General features: G+C 44.1%; 1 protein-coding gene across 1 annotated transcript in view; it reads right to left on the reverse strand.

Moving 5' to 3' along the window:
- Positions 1-1,858: 1,858 nt before the first annotated feature.
- Positions 1,859-17,175, reverse strand: part of LOC105531737 (chromosome unknown open reading frame, human C3orf52) — a 32,718-nt gene continuing 17,401 nt past the window's right edge. The window contains exons 4-6 of the mRNA XM_011969716.1: positions 10,506-10,576; positions 6,968-7,149; positions 1,859-3,445 (exon numbers count right to left, since the gene is read on the reverse strand). Of these exons, the coding sequence (XP_011825106.1) occupies positions 3,441-3,445; positions 6,968-7,149; positions 10,506-10,576 (258 nt within the window). The 3' untranslated portion in view covers positions 1,859-3,440. The remainder of the gene's footprint in view (positions 3,446-6,967; positions 7,150-10,505; positions 10,577-17,175) is intronic.

The following is a 17,175-nucleotide window of genomic DNA, read 5'->3' on the forward strand; positions in this document are numbered from 1 at the left end:
CTGAGGGCCCTCCGTCTCCGTTCACCCCTGACTCCTGACCACTTGTGCTCCTTAGGAATTCCCAGATGTCAGCCAAGCCTGAACTGAGCATGCCTCTGGGGATCCTACCTGGGCTGGAGGCCATTCATAGTGTGTGGTTGCCCTGTGATCTAGGCTTTGCCCTCAACAAGCGGTGGAACTCCGGGCTGGTCCTCCCAGCTCTCCAGAATTTGATTTCCCAACTGTGAGATGAGGGAGGTGCCTTTTGAAGCTGAGTCTATAATATCTAGTCACAAAGGAAAGATTCAAGGATGTCTGTGGATAAAGCTGCCAACAATGCAGCAATAGTGTGAATTAACTTATTTTAAACCAATGAAAGAGTGATGGGAGAGGAGAAGGAGGATATTGAGAGATTTCTCCCACTTTTTCTTAGCATTGATCAGACTCTGAATAGGACAGGATTCATGTCCAGAAATCACATGTAAAAGACAAAGTAGAGAACATGTACCTCATCCTAAGAAGACACAAACATGTGTAAAGGAAGGCAAATCTTCTTACTCAAATCCCACCAGGGCTTCAGGATTCGGCTTGAGTCCTACTTCCTACAAAAAACCCTCCTCTGATTAAACTATACTGATCACTCTTTTCTCTAACCACCCGCAACCCTACTCAACCCTACTGGGGTTTCTGTTTGTTTGTTTGTTTGTTTGTGATGGAGTTTCACTCTTGTCACCCAGGCTGGAGTACAATGGTGTGATCTCGGCTCACTGCAACCTCTGCCTCCTGGGTTCAAGTGATTCTTCTGCTTCAGCCTCCCGAGTAGCTAGGATTACAGGCACCTGCCACCATGCCTGGCTAATTTTTAGTAGAGATGGGGTTTCACCACTTTGGTCAGGCTGGTCTCGAGCTCCTAACCTCAGGTGATCCGCCTGCCTCGACCTCCCAAAGTGCTGGGATTACAAGCCTGAGCCACCATGCCCAGACTGCCTTTGTTTTTAACTCCTGGGTATTTTTTTCTGCTGTTTCCTGTTTCATCTGTACTGATCCTAACTCCTTAATAAAACTAACAGCTTCTTTTCTTATTGTCTTCTCCATTAGTATCCCCATAGCCTTCTATAAAACACATCATTTTTTCAAATCTATAGAACTAAATTAAATTGAAAGGCAGAAACAAAAAAAGAATTAGACACATGGCTGGAATTTTTGTTGGCGGAGGAATAGGAGCGGGTTCTGCCACTATGGCTGTTGCCATTCTATCCATATCTAAGTGACATCCAGAGAAGAGCAGTTTTTCTTCTCAAATCCTTCAATTTTTGAAACCTCACTATGTACCAGGCATGATGCTCATCATGATGTTGCGTGATGAGCAGTAGATTTATCTCCTATAGCAGAAAGTGCATTTGCAAGTGACATGTTCTTTCAAACACCACCAAATATGTTAGTCACAAAGGTTAGTTTTTCCATACCATTTGGGCAGGAAAGTCGAACCTATGGAAAGTCCTCTCTATGACTTGCAAGTGGTCAAAACCCAAGACAAGGTACTTGCATCTTGGTGCTTTCCAAAGAAGAAGGGAAGAACAAAACCAAATCCTGCCTCCAGATATGAACAGGCCATTCCTTCAAGTCCAAGCCCTTTCAGATACCAAGTCCTGCCAGAGAGGACCTCAGAGAAAGAGGAGGGGATGGCCTCTGCCTGCTCTTGCTGGAACAGAGAGGAGAACCCAGGCCGCCCCTGCAAAACTTGGCTTGATCTTATTCACCCAGAAGAGGAAGCTGCCCTAAGGGAAATGAAAACATGATGTTCAACACCATTTACTGCAAGAAACAAACAAACAAACAAAAACCCAGCCCAAAGCTCGGCCAATCGGAATGCAACAACACAGATGCAAAAATAATTTATTGTAAATATTTTTAAACCATTCTCCATTAAAATTTTTCATTATTTTCTACAAAATACAAATACACTAAGGTTCACATTTGACATGTAAAAAAATAAAGAGGAAGAAGAGAAATCCACTAGTTTCACTAGTTTAAGGAACGATCACTAAAATGAGACAATGATCTATAGTATATGTATCTTCTAGTTAAATAAGAAAGCAAATTCACATTATCCAGAGTCCCAGGTCATATAGAACTCAAGTCAAATCTAGTCTAAGGCAGACACTAGCTCGTGCCCACACACAGCTGCCTTTCACACTGACTTTAACCCAGGGCTGATTTAACTGACAGACGAGATCTCTCACGATACAGCACAAAACTCTTTCTCCTGGTAAATTTCTTTTGCCAACAAAACAAACACTCGGTCCCCTCACAACAGGCAATTCTGTATCTGTAGACAATCAATACAGCCACTAATATTCCTTCTACCCCCCAAATAGCTGGCAAAAGCTTCCAACATTTTATTTTCAAAGAAGAGTGGTTCTTCCTGTATCACAACCATCTGTAACAGGATACACAATCATTGCCTGAAGACACTGAGTCCTACAGGAACGTTTGCAGCACTGGGCAACAAAAAGCCAATGTGTAATATCCAGAGCAGATGTTAAACAGCCTTAATGATTCCCTAATGGAGGTTTCTAAAAATATACATGGAGTGACTATCCAAAGTGATAGTAGTATGCTCAAAAGTCAGAGGGACCCATATTTCCAAAAAGCGTGTTCAGGAATCACAGGAACAATGAGGAGTGGCAAAATAATAAAGAAACACACAGCTCCCATCTGTAGCTAGCTCTATATACAGATCTCAAAGTAACCTTGGTGGTGTGCCTAGGGCTGGTTGGCTGAGACACTCAGGTACAGGTCATGGAAGTAGACACAGAACCGCACTGCTGAGGTCTTCTGAAGTGTCTTCCTTTTCTTCACAGCCTGGCTTTGAGGTAGATCAACACGAATGGTGGGAGGGGAGGAGGGTGATTTCAGTGAATGATTGGCTTAGTCTTCCTAACCTGGCTGCCCGCCTCTCCCTGCTCTACCAGCTCATGCTTATGCGATCCCACCTAAAAGAAGGCAGTGCACCGCTGCACTAAAGAAAAAGTAGCCCAGGTGGGTGGGGTGCTTCAAGGATAGCAGTGAGCCATGATTGCACCACCGCACTCCAGCCTAAGCGACAGAACAAGACACTGTCTCAAAAAACAAAACAAAACTCAACTAAAACTAAAACAAAAAACAGAATACCAGTGACCTCCCACAGGGGGATGTACCCGCTGACCCTATCGCCCCCACCCTAGCTGGCTTCCTGCCTTTGTTAAGACTGGACCCAGCTGAAGCAGTGCTTGGAAGCTGTTTTACTGGGCTTGGAGCCAGCCTGCAGAATCAGGAGAGAAAGGAGTCTCCATCCCTCTGGTTGTTGCTGGTGCTTCTGTATTAATCCACAGAATCTTTTCTGCAAAACAGAGTGAATTCCCTTCATCTCCAGGACAGGGTGGAGCACTGCTTTCAGACACAGACCAACCTCCATCACCTCATTCTAAAAAGAAAACACAGATGAACAGAAGTTACTGATTTTTAAAAACATTATTAAATGCTTAGGTTTTTATTTCATTTCATTGAATTTTAATATAAAATCTTAGATAAAATTGCAAGGTTTATAAATTCCTAACAGAGGAAATTTAGTCTTCAGTCCACACACACACACAAACCACTCTGAATACATGTCAAAAGGCAAATCACATTCATTGTTCATTGCTTATTTGTTTGGGTAGGATGCATGAGAAATAATTTTGATGATGTGGTTTTTGGGTGCTGAGGACATTTTAACATCCAGTCTCTTTTCATAATCTAACCATAAACTCTAAAATTTCCATTTTTAAAACATGTACAATATACTGTGAGAAATTCTGATGAGAGAAATGATGTGAACCCTAAGGGGCAGGTGCAGGTACAGATGCAAAGCCCTAAACAGACATGACACAGGGGAAGCCCGCCGGGGTCTACAGGAGTCCAGCCTTACCACCACTGACAGGACTGACAAGATTCACTATTCTCCCTAGCTGGCGCTTTTTCCTCTTCTCTCTCACAAAAATCCTGGTTTTGTCCTTTTTCCCTACTCAGCCTACTAGCTGACTCCTTCCCATGTGAGAACATACCAAGTACCTCCTCTGTGTCCAAAGTAACTCAGGATGCTGACCTTTCCTTTGACCTTTGTAAAACAGACTTTCCCCTCTTAGCCCAGGGCCCCACTCATCTAGGAGGTGAAGAAGATCAAAGACAGGGAAGGGTGAGGGACGATGGACTTAAAAAATTCCTTTATCGTGATATTTTAAGGAAAGTTTTTATTTTTATAAGGCATCCAAATATGCATGCAGTCAGGTCAAAATAATCGCCGTATTTCCAAATTAGAGAATAAGAAGCAAACACACAAAAACCCCTCAGGAATCCAAATTACAATCTAATTTCGGATTCTGCTTCTAAAGTGCACATATTCAAACCCCAAATGGACCATAGGCTGGCCTCAGGGAAATACTCGGAATCCCTGAAATTGTCTGTACAATTTTGTGTTGTGGGGAGAGGTGTGTACATTTTTTTTTTCCCTGGGGAGAAGGTACACGGCTGCCTTCAGATTCTCTAAGGGGCAAACAAACCAAACAATGTTAAGAATCTTTGCTCTTTGAAGACTGAGAACATTACCATTGTGGGAAACTAGTTGCCCAGCTAATCACAGGGCGGGGGTGGCAATCCCCCAAGCCCACAGCTCAAGTGCACGGGGAAACTGGCGAAAGAACTCACTCCATCCCTCTTGGTCCCTCCAAGGGCCCTGGGCCTCTCCCTGACACATCTTCCCTGTCTCTAGAGTTTGCCTCTGTGCTCATCCCCCATCTGCCTGCCTGCCTGCGATGAGTCCCTCTTCTTCTTTCCCTATTTCCCAACTGCTTCTCTGTGTACCCTTCCCTTTCAGAGGGCAGTGACACTTACATTCTGAAAACATAAAATGGCTCAAATATTGCACATTCGTGCTCTGGAAAGGGGGACATGGGGTCACAAAAAACCCCACATTTTGTCAGCATGTCCCGTCAGAAGAAACGTCTGAGAGAAAGAGTGCAACTTCCAGAAGAGCAGAGACTTGGTTCCACTCATAGCTGCTTCCCCAGCGCCTGCTGGAGCACCGAGCCCTGGGGAAACGGCTGAGTCTCTTTGGCCAAGCTCAGGGTCTTCTGGGAGCCCTCCTCAGGCCTCATAAGCAGCCTGCCCTTTATCCTGTGCTGTATGAACCTCTCAGCCTCGGAAGCCTCTTAAACCTTTCCTCAGACCTCTGCCCACCTCCCTGGCCTCCATTTGGAAGGAGTCAGTAACAATTTTTGCAAGGGGCTTAAGAAAATCAAGACCAACCACACCACAGCAGCAGCCCCCACAGGCATCGCAGGCCTCTTTACACAGGAGGAGACTGAAGGTTTGTGGTTTTTTGTTTGTTTACTGGTTTGTTTGTTCTTTTGAGACGGAGTTTCGCTCTTGTCACCCAGGCTGGAGTAAAATGGCGCAATCTCGGCTCACCGCAACCTCTGCCTCCCGGGTTCAAGCGATTCTCCTGCCTCGGCCTCCCAAGTAGCTGGGATTACAAGCACTCACCACCATGCCCGGCTAATTTTTGTATTTTTAGTAGAGATGGGGTTTCACCATGTTGGCCAGGCTTGTCTCAAACTCCTGACCTCATGTCATCCACCTGCCTCAGCCTCCCAAAGTGCTGGGATTACAGGCGTAAGCCACCGCACCTGGCCTTTTTTTTTTCTTTTTAAAATTACTGTAATTGGGGCATAACCTCTTCACTCCACACACATATATTGTCTGCCTGACCCACAGACACACTTTATTCAGGATGCTCTGTGAGGAGGATCTCCATTTATGAGACATTTCCAGTGAGCTAAATTTGGCCTTCTGAATGGCATTCTTAAGAACTGTTTTACATAACGTTCTGCCTTCTTAGGCCAACATTACTCTTGTCTCTCATCCTCAAGAAACAGTGTCATCATAATAAACACCTTGTCTGGTACTATGCACTAACACGTGTGCTTTTAACCCCCTGTTCCATGCTTATGATTCTAGACCGTTAATGCACCTGCTGCCAACCACAACTACTTCTAATTTGCCTTTCATTCATTCAACTAGTATTTACTGAGAACCTACTAAAGTGGAGAAAGTGATTCTGATGGACTGTGGATGAGAACATAAAATATTCAAGATTGTTGGCATTATGGGCTAAATAAGAGCAAACAAGCCTCCGAGCCAGGTATCAGAAACTGAGATCAGCAGCAAAGGCCAGAGCTTCACTACAAAGCAATGGAAGGACATTTTGAGGGCCTGAAGCCATTTGGCCTTCTGACCTTCCTTTCTGCCAGGTTTTGTTCCAAGGGTTAAAAGTTCTCATATTCCGATAAATGGGGTGTTTGTTACATTTATTAAACAACATATCTATTTCCTTGTTCTGTTCTTAATTTTAACAGTTGACGAGTAAATTTGTCATAATTTTCTAAGGAAAGGAATAAACTTGTCCCTATTAATTTCTTAATGGTCTCAGTGGCCTTCAACAGAAAAAGAAATAGGTTCCCCATATTAAGATACTCTGAACAATTTAGCTGTATCACTTATTTCAAATTCTTCAATTCTTACTTCTCTTGGGAAACCAGTGTCTCCATAAAGTTTGCTAATCACGTTGTAAAGTAGGATACAGGGCTTAGAATGTGGGTGAACTGCATGAGGAAACAGTAGCAATGTTCATCTTTATGGTTGAATTATCTTTTCCATAACTGTTCCCCAACTACGCTGTGTAATTATGGAGGGCACGGACTGTGTAGCCTCCACAGAGAGGGGAGCATCACCTCACAGCAACACCATGCGCTGAGGGGACGAGTGAAGAAATGAAGAGTCTGACACAGTACCAAGTCACCAAAGTTCCCAAATCGAACCAAACCAATCTGACTCAATTGGTTTGAGTCACCTCCAATCTGGTTCACCTGTTTATCATCACAACTCTGACTTCTTTACTTGCTCTACTTACCAGAGAGCAAGAGGGATGCTGGATCAAGCCCCAGACTCTCACAACCAGGTATGTTCTCATCATGGAAATCCTGTAGCAAAATGCCCAGCACCAACTCCTCACTCATCATATACTTCATAATATTTTCATCATCTGATGGAACCCCAAACTGCAGGTGGTAGGTTACTGTGGCATTTTCACCACTGAAAGGCAAACCAGAGACATTAAAGCATAGACAGCATCACACTACAACTCAAGAAATGAACTTAAGCAATAACTTTTTTTAAAGTTTTGCATGTTCTTCCAGTACAAAATAGCAAAGAATGTTCTGTCCTGGAAGAACATAGTGTCCTGTAAGAATCCTTTTCCATAGATTCATCACAAAAAGTTGAGGTGATCCTAACCTCCTCCTTCCACCTAGTACCCATCCTCTAGGAATCCACTGGGAGAGGCCATCAGAGGGAGAGGTGCAGCCCATCTCCGGTCAAGATGCTGAGAAGATCCCAAGCTTCGCCCATCATCTGTTCCAACCCCAGCCTTCATCCCTGGAGGCAAGCCAGGGAAGCCTCCCCTTTTCTCCACACACATTCCTTCTTCATGTTCTCAGCATTGCCCCCACAAAGGTGTGCCAGGGATCTTTAGTTTAATCAGTTCTTTATTTGACCTATGAAAATGTTTAAGGCACAGTCAAAGCTTCCTACCATTGGCTGGGTCCAGAACTTCTGAATGTTGACAGAGACCACCCTGTGTATCAGCAACAAATCAGGCTTCCCTGGTTTGTCCCCAAAGTGAGAAACTTTTCTGTCCCATTTCCAGAGGCCCCTAGGGCAAGATAACCAAGCCCTGTAACTCTCAGTAATGGGACCTAAGGAAAGGGAATTTTCATCTTCCTAGAACATTTTTTCCTATTTCCAAAATAAAAATAATCAAGGGCTACCCTCCATTAATTAGTGTCTAATGCTACTCTTTAAATGCTACTTCAACATTTAGTTTATTCGTAGTTATCCTATTACTTTGGTTCAAGATGGGCCAGATTAAGAACCAGCAATAAAATAACGAGCAGAAGGCCACATCGGAGACTATGACCTTGGGGAAGTTTTGCAGATGCACCAGGCCCATTAGTGTGAATCAGGCCACTGCCCCTGCTAAGGACAGGCAAAGAGCTCCCTCTTCTGGCCACAGGTCACACAGGCCGCTATTCTTGGATCTTACACGGTGGCTGACAATTGAGTTTATAAACTCTGCTACGGCTGGGAGATGTGCCAGGTCCTGCAGATCAGATGAATAATGGAGAGTCAGGACTCTCAAGAAACTCATAGTTTCAAGGATGCCCTACAGGAAAGCCAAAAAATGCACTTTCAAACTGCAATCCAGCTACTCTAGTTTGCAGGTGTCATAACTTGTTCCCTGAGCTCTGCCCTCTAATTATCGCTAATGAGGATCAACACCTACACAGCCAGCCACCCTGCATTCCCAGGGGCAGGACTTGGGCTGGCTAATGGAGAGGGCCAGAGTCTGACCTTCAGAAGACCAGGTCAGAAGCTGAATGGGAAAATCAGGCCACCTAGCTTGGCCTGGCCAGCCCATCCTAATCCCCCATGGCAGGTCACAGGGTAAATTTATGTAAGGCTGAATTCTGAGAAAAGAGCAATTTTCAGGGCCTTTCCCCCAGCTGCCCACCACTGGAGTGAGTCTAGCAGCCAATAAGCCAAAGGGCATTTTTCTAGGTTCTAGTCGGGCTAGTCCAGGGCTGAGGTCATGATGCCCCTGTAAACACAAATGCATGTGCCAAGGATTTAGCCGCCTTCCACCCATGTGCAGCAGCACCTTTTGGGAAGCAATGGCTTTTCTTCCTCAATTCAATACTTTAGAACCCCTGCCTGGACTTCTTGAAACAAAGTGAGGAGATGTCACCATAAGTATCATGTACTTTGGGTTTGTTTTGTTTTGTTTGAGTCTCTCTGTGTCACAGGCTGGAGTGCAGTGGTGCGATCTCGACTCACTGCAACCTCTGACTCCCTGGTTCAAGCGATTCTCCCGCTTCAGCCTCCTGACTAGCTGAGGTTACAGGCACGCGCCATCATGCCCAGCTAATTTTTGTATTTTTAGTAGAGACGGGGTTTCACTATGTTGGCCAAGATGGTCTCAATCTCCTGACCTTGTGATCTGCCTGCCTCGGCCTCCCAAAGGTCTGGGATTACAGGCCGGAGCCACCATGCCCAGCCCGTTGGGAGTCTTTAAAGAAGGAGATCAAAGGCAGCCTGCACCATATGTATCTGTAGGCTTCAGGTCTGTTTGGCCCCACACCATAGTGCTACCTACCACCTGCTTTATGTGCCTCCCCTCCCAGGTCTGCTAATATTAGGGTTTGGAGAACTTATAGTTTGAAAGGGGACCCTTAATATAATACAACTTTTGATGGTCATATTCCAGAGACATCTCAGGCATCATGGATAATGAAGCTTTGATGTAAATTTTAAGTCATCTCCAATAGTCCCAATGATGTAAAAGGATAATAAACTGACTTCACACACATATATCCTAATGCCTACATCTCAAGAACATTAAAGATGAGGAGGAAATTAAAAAAATAAAAAATACATATGGGTGTGTATATCCTATGTGTGTGTGGTATCTGTGGTGCCTATAATAGATACATGAACAGAAGTAATTACACTCAACTCTTGACAGCTATTAACTCCATGGAAGGGAATGGCATTAGTTATTGGTAGTAGCAGTGGAGAAGAAAGGAGGCAGAAGGTAGGCTTTTCCTGTGCATACCTCTTTATGTCTTCTTCTTCTTCTTCTTTATTTATTTTTTTTTTTGACAGAGTCTGGCTCTGTCACTCAGGCTGGAGTGCTCTGGCGCAATCTCAGCTCACTGCAACCTCCCCTCTCAAATTCAAGAGATTCTCCTGCCTCAGCCTCCCGAGTACCTGGGATTACAGGCACCCACCACCACACCTGGCTAATTTTTGTATTTTTAGTAGAAGGGTTTCACCACGTTGACCAGGCTAGTCTTGAACTCCTGACCTCAAGTGATCTGGCCGCCTTGGCCTCCCAAACTGCTGGGATTACAGGCATAAGCCACAACACCCAGCCCCTCTTTACATCTTTAATACTAAACAAGGAGAATATACTCCTGTATTACTTGTGCTCCTCAGAAGCAAATGCCTATACACCTATACATAGATTATATCACTCATATCACAGCATTACCTGAGATCTATTTCTACTTCTACCCTTAGCTTATTTGAGCATTCATTGTTGAACAGGAATCGTTTACCTGGGACTGGCTTTTCCTCTATTCTGTGTGACCCTGGTCGAATCATACCATTAATCTGGTCTTCTTTTTTCTCATTTGTAAAATAAGGGAGTCGAGCCTGTTGGTGTAAAAGACCTTCCCAGCACTGACAGTCTGTGATTTCTGTGATTCTATTATGGGTTCCCTTCATGCTCTGAGGCTCTGGGAAGCCCTGCTAGGTAAATGATGAAGGGTGGGGTGGGGGGGATCTCTTTCCAGAGAAAGAGAGCAAAATGTAATGTTCCACACTCTTACCTGAAGTCCACTATTTCAACTGAAGTAAAATAACGACTCAGAGAGGGCGATGTACTGTACACATCAGTGAGCTAAAACAAACAGAAGCAAATTAAACCACACACATTACTGACAGATTATATTACACAACACCTGACAAAGCACAACTACTTCTATGGCAGAGGAGATTCCATTCTAGACTGGAATCAACTTATCTGGAAGCTCTGGATCAAGAAATAGGAAGGTTTGAGCCTACCATAAACCAAAACTCAAGTTAACGCTACTTCAAAAGAACCACATTTATAAGGACCAAATGACTCAGCTTCTCTCGGAAGTTGCACTGGCACCCTGTGGCCTTGGTGGTGAGAATGTCAGCAGCTGGAGCCCACACAGACCTCACAGACCATGGGAAGGAGAGAAGACCCCAAAAAGGCTGCTGGACAGCAGCAGCACAGACCACTTAGCACCTGGGACATTGCTTAGCCAGGGCTTCTTTCTCCCTTCTCCAGAGCTTCAGCATAAAGACAAACAGCCATGCTAAGCCACGGGTCTAGCACATCCCCTGGACAAAGAGACAAACAGGGGAATTGCAAAAATATGGAGGCTTTATTTTATGCATGAAATATTGCAAGCATCATAAAAAATAATGACACCTGTGTTTCCACTACCTAGCTTTCGTGTCTTCACAGTTTGCTATATTGGGTTTGGCCCTTTAATTTAAGAAACAAAATAAAGCTAAAATGACCCCTACATACCATTCAGCTCCTCCTCTCTCTCTTCCTTAGTACTAACCATCATTCTGAAGCTGGCATGCATCCTTTCCTTGCATATTTTAACAAATTGCTACTTATTTATGTAATCATAACAAAATATAATTTGTGTTTTTATTCAAACAAAAGGCACCATATTCTACAAAATCTTCTAAACCTTGCTTTTTTTCACCAAAATTACATTTAAGATTTATTCATAAAATAAATCTCAATAAAAGGCATTTACCTAACTCCTGCATAGATTCGTTTAAATGAGTATACCAGCTTATCCATTCCCCTACTGATGATCACATGCACTATTACCAATTTCCCCCTATTACAACCTATGCTGAAGCAATCATCCTTAATTTCTCTGTGTATCTCTTCTTGGGCACGCAGGAGTTTCCAATGGGCATATGCCAAGAAAAGGAATTGTTGGGTTCAAGGGTAGGTTCATCTCCAACTTCACAAAATTGCTCTCCCTTTCCCATGCCTCCTAGCAATGTATACATATCCATTTGCCACATCCTTACCAGCACTTAGTGTTACCAAACTTAAATTTTTTCCACTCTGAGGAGTATAAAATAGTGCTTCACGTTATTTTAATCTGTACCACCTCACTTACTAGTGAGGTTGAACATCTTTTCATATGTTTATTAACTCTGGGACTTCTCATCTCTGAACTTCTCACTCATTTCCTTTCTTTCCCTTGGCTTATCTATCTTTTTCTCATCTAGCTGAAGTGGTTAGTTTTATATTCTGGATACTAGTTGGTGATATTATGTTACACACATCTTTTTCCAGGCATTGAGTAGTTGTGTTTCAGAGGTCTGAATCCTAAACTAGTAGTACTCAGGAACATGTGCCATCCCCAGCTACCGCCATTATGGCTTAATGACCTATTACTTTATTCAATAACAAGCAGTCAAACATACAAAAATAGCAGTGCCCTAGGGAGAGTTCACCTTGCTTCCCCTCAACTCTGAATGGAATGTCAAGGACGCTGCACTTCCACAATACACTCCCATTTAATTCAACATGTACAACCCATCTCTCAAAGAGAGAACAAAAGATGAGAGTGCCTGCTATTTCTGCTCTTCTAATCTTGTCATTATGGTCGTGATCTTTATAAAAACCTAGCATAACAGGCATTAAAACATATCTCCCCTTTTTACTGGAAAATAAAACAGCACTCCATTCCATGAGATGAAGAAAACCTGTCCCAGGTCACTCTGCTAGTAAATGGAGAAGCCAACATTCAATCCTACGTGTTATGAACACTAAAAACCAGCTTCTTCCCATGTTACCACACTACCCAGTGAAGATGAAATGGATATAGATACAACGAAGGAAACTGTCTCCTGAAGAAGAAAATGACTGGGTCGTTGTACAGCTCTTAAGTCCCAGTGCACAGGATGTTGCCGATAAGCTGACAGCCATTTAAAAAACTCAGGAAGTAGGAAAGCAGCTTTCACAGGAATGCTGTGATGGGGAGGAGAATGAGGATGCCGTAGAGGAGGATCTTTTCAAGCACCAATGTCAAGCACTCACGTCTCTCTCTTCCTTTTGGACTGAGCTTCCTATGGCAGGGGTGATATCTATCCTTCCTTCCAGTCTTCTCTGCTTCCTCCTTCCCTCCCTTCCTTTATTAATCTCTAGGGCCCAGCACAGTGTTTTGCACATAAGGGCTTTCAGCAAAATTTTTAAGTTAAAATTTTAAGGTAACATATGGAGTGGTAGACTACATCACTTTTTGTGTTCACTTAAAGATTCTTTTTGATCATGCTCCTCTGCTGTACTTAGGACATATTTATATTTGGGGAGCTGTTAGTCACATTGTCCACTTTGGGCCCAAAGAAGTGAAATAGGGAGGTTCCTCAACCCTTAGTCTGGTGTCTCCCACACAATGTCTACGGGGCTTGGTGCAAACTGAGCAAGGAGCTCAGCGAGTTGATTAGCTGAGTCTGATGCGATGGCTAATTAGAGACTAGCTTCCAGAATAAGAGAGGTGCCATCATTAGCTCCTAACCCATGCACAAGGTGTGCTGGTTCGCATGTAACTAACACGCTGGCTTAAGCAGAGTAACAGCCCCAACCCTGAGAGGAAAAAACTGTGGCAATGACACATGGCAGGGCCTGTGTTTAGAAAAGCCAAGGGAAAGGGCATAAAGTTCCAATACTGTGATATAATAAAAATACATATACGTTTAGTCTCTGCCCCAGTTCCTGGCACAGAATTCCTAAAACCCTTGTTACTTCCTGAGTGACAGGGGTGCCGGGTACATCTTTTACTCTAACATTTGATCTTTACCCCAGCTCCTGACACAGACCTGCTCCTAAATCTCTTGCAGTTTCCTGGGTTATAGGAGTGTCTTTATTTCTGATGAGGCGACTCTTGGTGGGCTGCTGGATGGGAGCTGATCATCAGAAAGACTATGCCACAGCTAGAAGCTTGGAACTTTCAGCCAGTGTGGTGGAGTGGGATGGTGCATGCCTGTAATCCCAGCTACTCGGGAGACTAGCAGGGAGAATCACTTGAAGCCAGGAGCTTGATATCAGCCCACGCAATATAGTGAAAACGGTCTCGAGAAAAAAAAAAGAAGAAGAGGAAGAAATCTGAAGCTTTTGGCCCCACCTCCACCCCCATCCTCCAGAGGGGAGAGAGGCTGGAGAGCAAGTTCTCTCCAGCATAATAATGCATAATAATCCATCATGCCTATGTGATGAAATCTCCATAAAAATCCCTAAAAGACAGAGTTTGGAGAGCTCCCAGGTGGCTGACCACATTTACAGGGAGGGTGGCACACTTGAAAGGACATGGATACCCACGTTCCGTCCCACATGTCCATCCTATGTACCTCTTCATCTGGCTTTTGATATGCTCTATTCTCTACAGTGTACCCATAAATGTAATGCTTCCCTGAGCTCTGTGAGCCATTCTAGCAAATGATCAAACCCAAGGCAGGGGTTTTAGAAACCTCGGATTTGCAGCTGGTTGGTCAGAAGCACAAGTGACAACCTAGACTTGTAACTGGCATGTTAAGTGAGGGAAGTTTTGTGGGGCTGAACCCTTAAACTGTGGGGTCTGCACTAACTCCAGGCAGATCATGTCAGAATTGAACTGGATTGTAGGACACACAGCTGGTGGCAGATAATTGGTTGGTGTGGAAAAAAAAAACACAAGTGGCCACAGAAGTGTTCTGCATTGAATGTGGGTATAGAGAAAAAAATAGTTTTTCCTCCACAAATACTCACTTCCATTTACCTTTTATATCCATAAACTTCTGGAAGTTGACCTAATGGAAGAAAGGAGTTCTTGACCTGACAAGAAGACAGGAATACCTTTAGGTGCTAATTTTTGTTCCTGAGCATATTTGGTTGGGGAATGAAGGGCAGGAATCTGTCACTTCACTATGCCTTACTTTGATCATGTGTAAATAAGATAATTCTTTTTTTTTTGAGACTGAGTCTCTGTTGCCCAGGCTGGAGTGCAATGGCGCGATCTGGGCTCACTGCAAGCTCCACCTCCCGGGTTCATGCCATTCTCCTGCCTCAGCCTCCCAAGTAGCTGGGACTACAGGTGCCCACCACCACGCCTGGCTAATTTTTTGTAGTTTTAGTAGAACCGGGGTTTCACTGTGTTAGGCAGGATGGTCTCAATCTCCTGATCTCGTAATCTACCCGCCTTAGCCTCCCAAAGTGCTGGGATTACAGGCATGAGCCACCGCGCCCGGCCCAATATAATTCTTTTAAAATGTTTCTCAAGTTATTTTTATGTAATCTCATTTGCACCTGAGTTAAACAGAGAAAGTGCACTGATTTCTACTTATCAGAGAAGAAACTGGCTCAAAGAAATCTGTGGACCCACTGCAGGCATCAATGTCAGTCCCTGTTCCTTTGCCACTACCTACTGATGAGCCCAAAATACCCGGAGAATTTCCTCGTGTCTGACTCCGTGCAAGAGATACGGTTGTAAGATGAAAAATGAACATTCATTTATGTGGGGAGAAGAGAGAAATCAGACTGTTACTGTGTCTATATAGAAAGAAGTAGACATAAGAGACTCCATTTTGTTCTGTATTTGAGATGCTGTTAATCTGTAACCCTACCCCCAACCCTGTCCTTGCAAGAGACAGGTGCTGTGGTGACTCAAGGTTTAATGGATTTAGGGCTGTGCAGGGTGTGCTTTGTTAAACAAGTGCCTGAAGGCAGTATGCTTGTTAAAAGTCATCACCATTCTCTTAATCTCAAGTACCCAGGGACGGGTACACTGCCAAAGGTCACAGGGACCTCTGCTTAGGAAAGCGAGGTGTTGTCCAAGGTTTCTCCCCATGTGATAGTCTGAAATATGGCATTGTGGGAAGGGAAAGACCTGATCGTCCCCCAGCCTGACACCCGTGAAGGGTCTGTGCTGAGGAATTAGTAAAAGAGGAAAGAAGGCCTCTTGGCAGTTGAGATAGAGAAAGGCATCTGTCTCCTGCCTGTCCCTGGGCAAGTCCCTGAGCAATGGAACGGCTTGGTGTAAAACCTGATTGTATGTTCTATTTACTGAGATAGGAGAAAACCACCTTTAGGGCTGAAGCTGGGACTTGCTAGCGGCAATGCTTCTCTTTGTGCACTAAAAAGGTTTATAGAGATGTTTACATATGCATATCAAGGCACAGCACTTTTCCTTAAACTTATTCATGTCACAGAGATCTTTATTTATATGTCTTACTGCTGACCTTCTCCCTACTATAATCCTATTGTCCTCCCACTTCCCCTTTTCTAAGATGGTAAAGATAATGATCAATAAATACTGAGGGAACTCAGAGACCCGTGCCAGCGCAGGTCCTCTGTGTGCTGAGCTTGGTCCCCTGGGCCCACCTTTTCTTTCTCTATACTTTGTTTCTGTGTCTCATTTCTTTTCTCAAGTCTCTCAATCCACCTAACGAGAAGCGCCCACAGGTGTGGAGGGGCAGGCCCCTCCTTCATTCACCTTTGAAATAGACAGTCCACTCTGCAACAGGTGACACATGTGGATGCTGACTCCTCTTATTTCTGCTCAGCAAATGCAAAACCTCTCCATTAAAAAAGCAGCCAAGAGGAAAGTAGCAAGAAGCTTCTCACTCAACAACTTGCCCCAGGAAGCAGGTGGAAGGAAAGGAGAAAAGGGAGCTGAAGATAAGACATAAATGAAGAGACTTCCGGGACTCGAAGGAAAGGGTGGCGGGGGTGAGGGATAAAAGACTACAAATTGGGTACAGTGTACACTGCTCAGGTAATAGGTGCACCAAAATCTCAGAAATCACCACTATGGAACTTATTCACGTAACCAAATTTCACCTGGTCCCCCAAAACCTATGGAAATAAAAAATAAAAATAAAATGAATAAATTTAAACAACCTAAAAAAATTTAAAGACATAAATGAAGAGAAGGAGGAAGAGAAACCTGGAGTAATCATCACAGGATACAAACTCCTGTGATAAAAGAAGCAATTACATCTCATGCATGGGTACCCAGAAACTGACTCTGATGTGACCTCGATGGAATCGCCTCTTCAGGAGCTTTTGTAGGAATCAAATCGAATGGAAGTTAAATAGCACTCACTCCATTCAACCTAGCAATGGCAGAGAAGAATCTAATGGAGGCCAGGCTGTTCTTGCCCAGATTTTCTTATCAAAATTTCTGGGTCTGGCTGTGAACCACCCTGTCTTTGACAGGATGACTGGGATGCTCCACCCAACCCTCCTGGTCTGGCTGCAGAGCTTCCGTCTTCCACAGAGGGTTCATTCTCCTGGGTTTCTCACGCCATGACTGACATCGTCATCCATCTGCCCAATCACTCAACCAGAGCCTGGAGTCACGCTCTCCTCACCACCAACCAATCAGTCACGGACTCTTGTTGAGCGAGAATACCTCTTAAATCTCACGCAAATCTTCCTTATTTTCCTGACACTGC

Source organism: Mandrillus leucophaeus, unplaced genomic scaffold (assembly GCF_000951045.1).
Source record: "Mandrillus leucophaeus isolate KB7577 unplaced genomic scaffold, Mleu.le_1.0 Scaffold900, whole genome shotgun sequence".
NCBI classification, from domain to species: Eukaryota; Metazoa; Chordata; class Mammalia; order Primates; family Cercopithecidae; genus Mandrillus; species Mandrillus leucophaeus.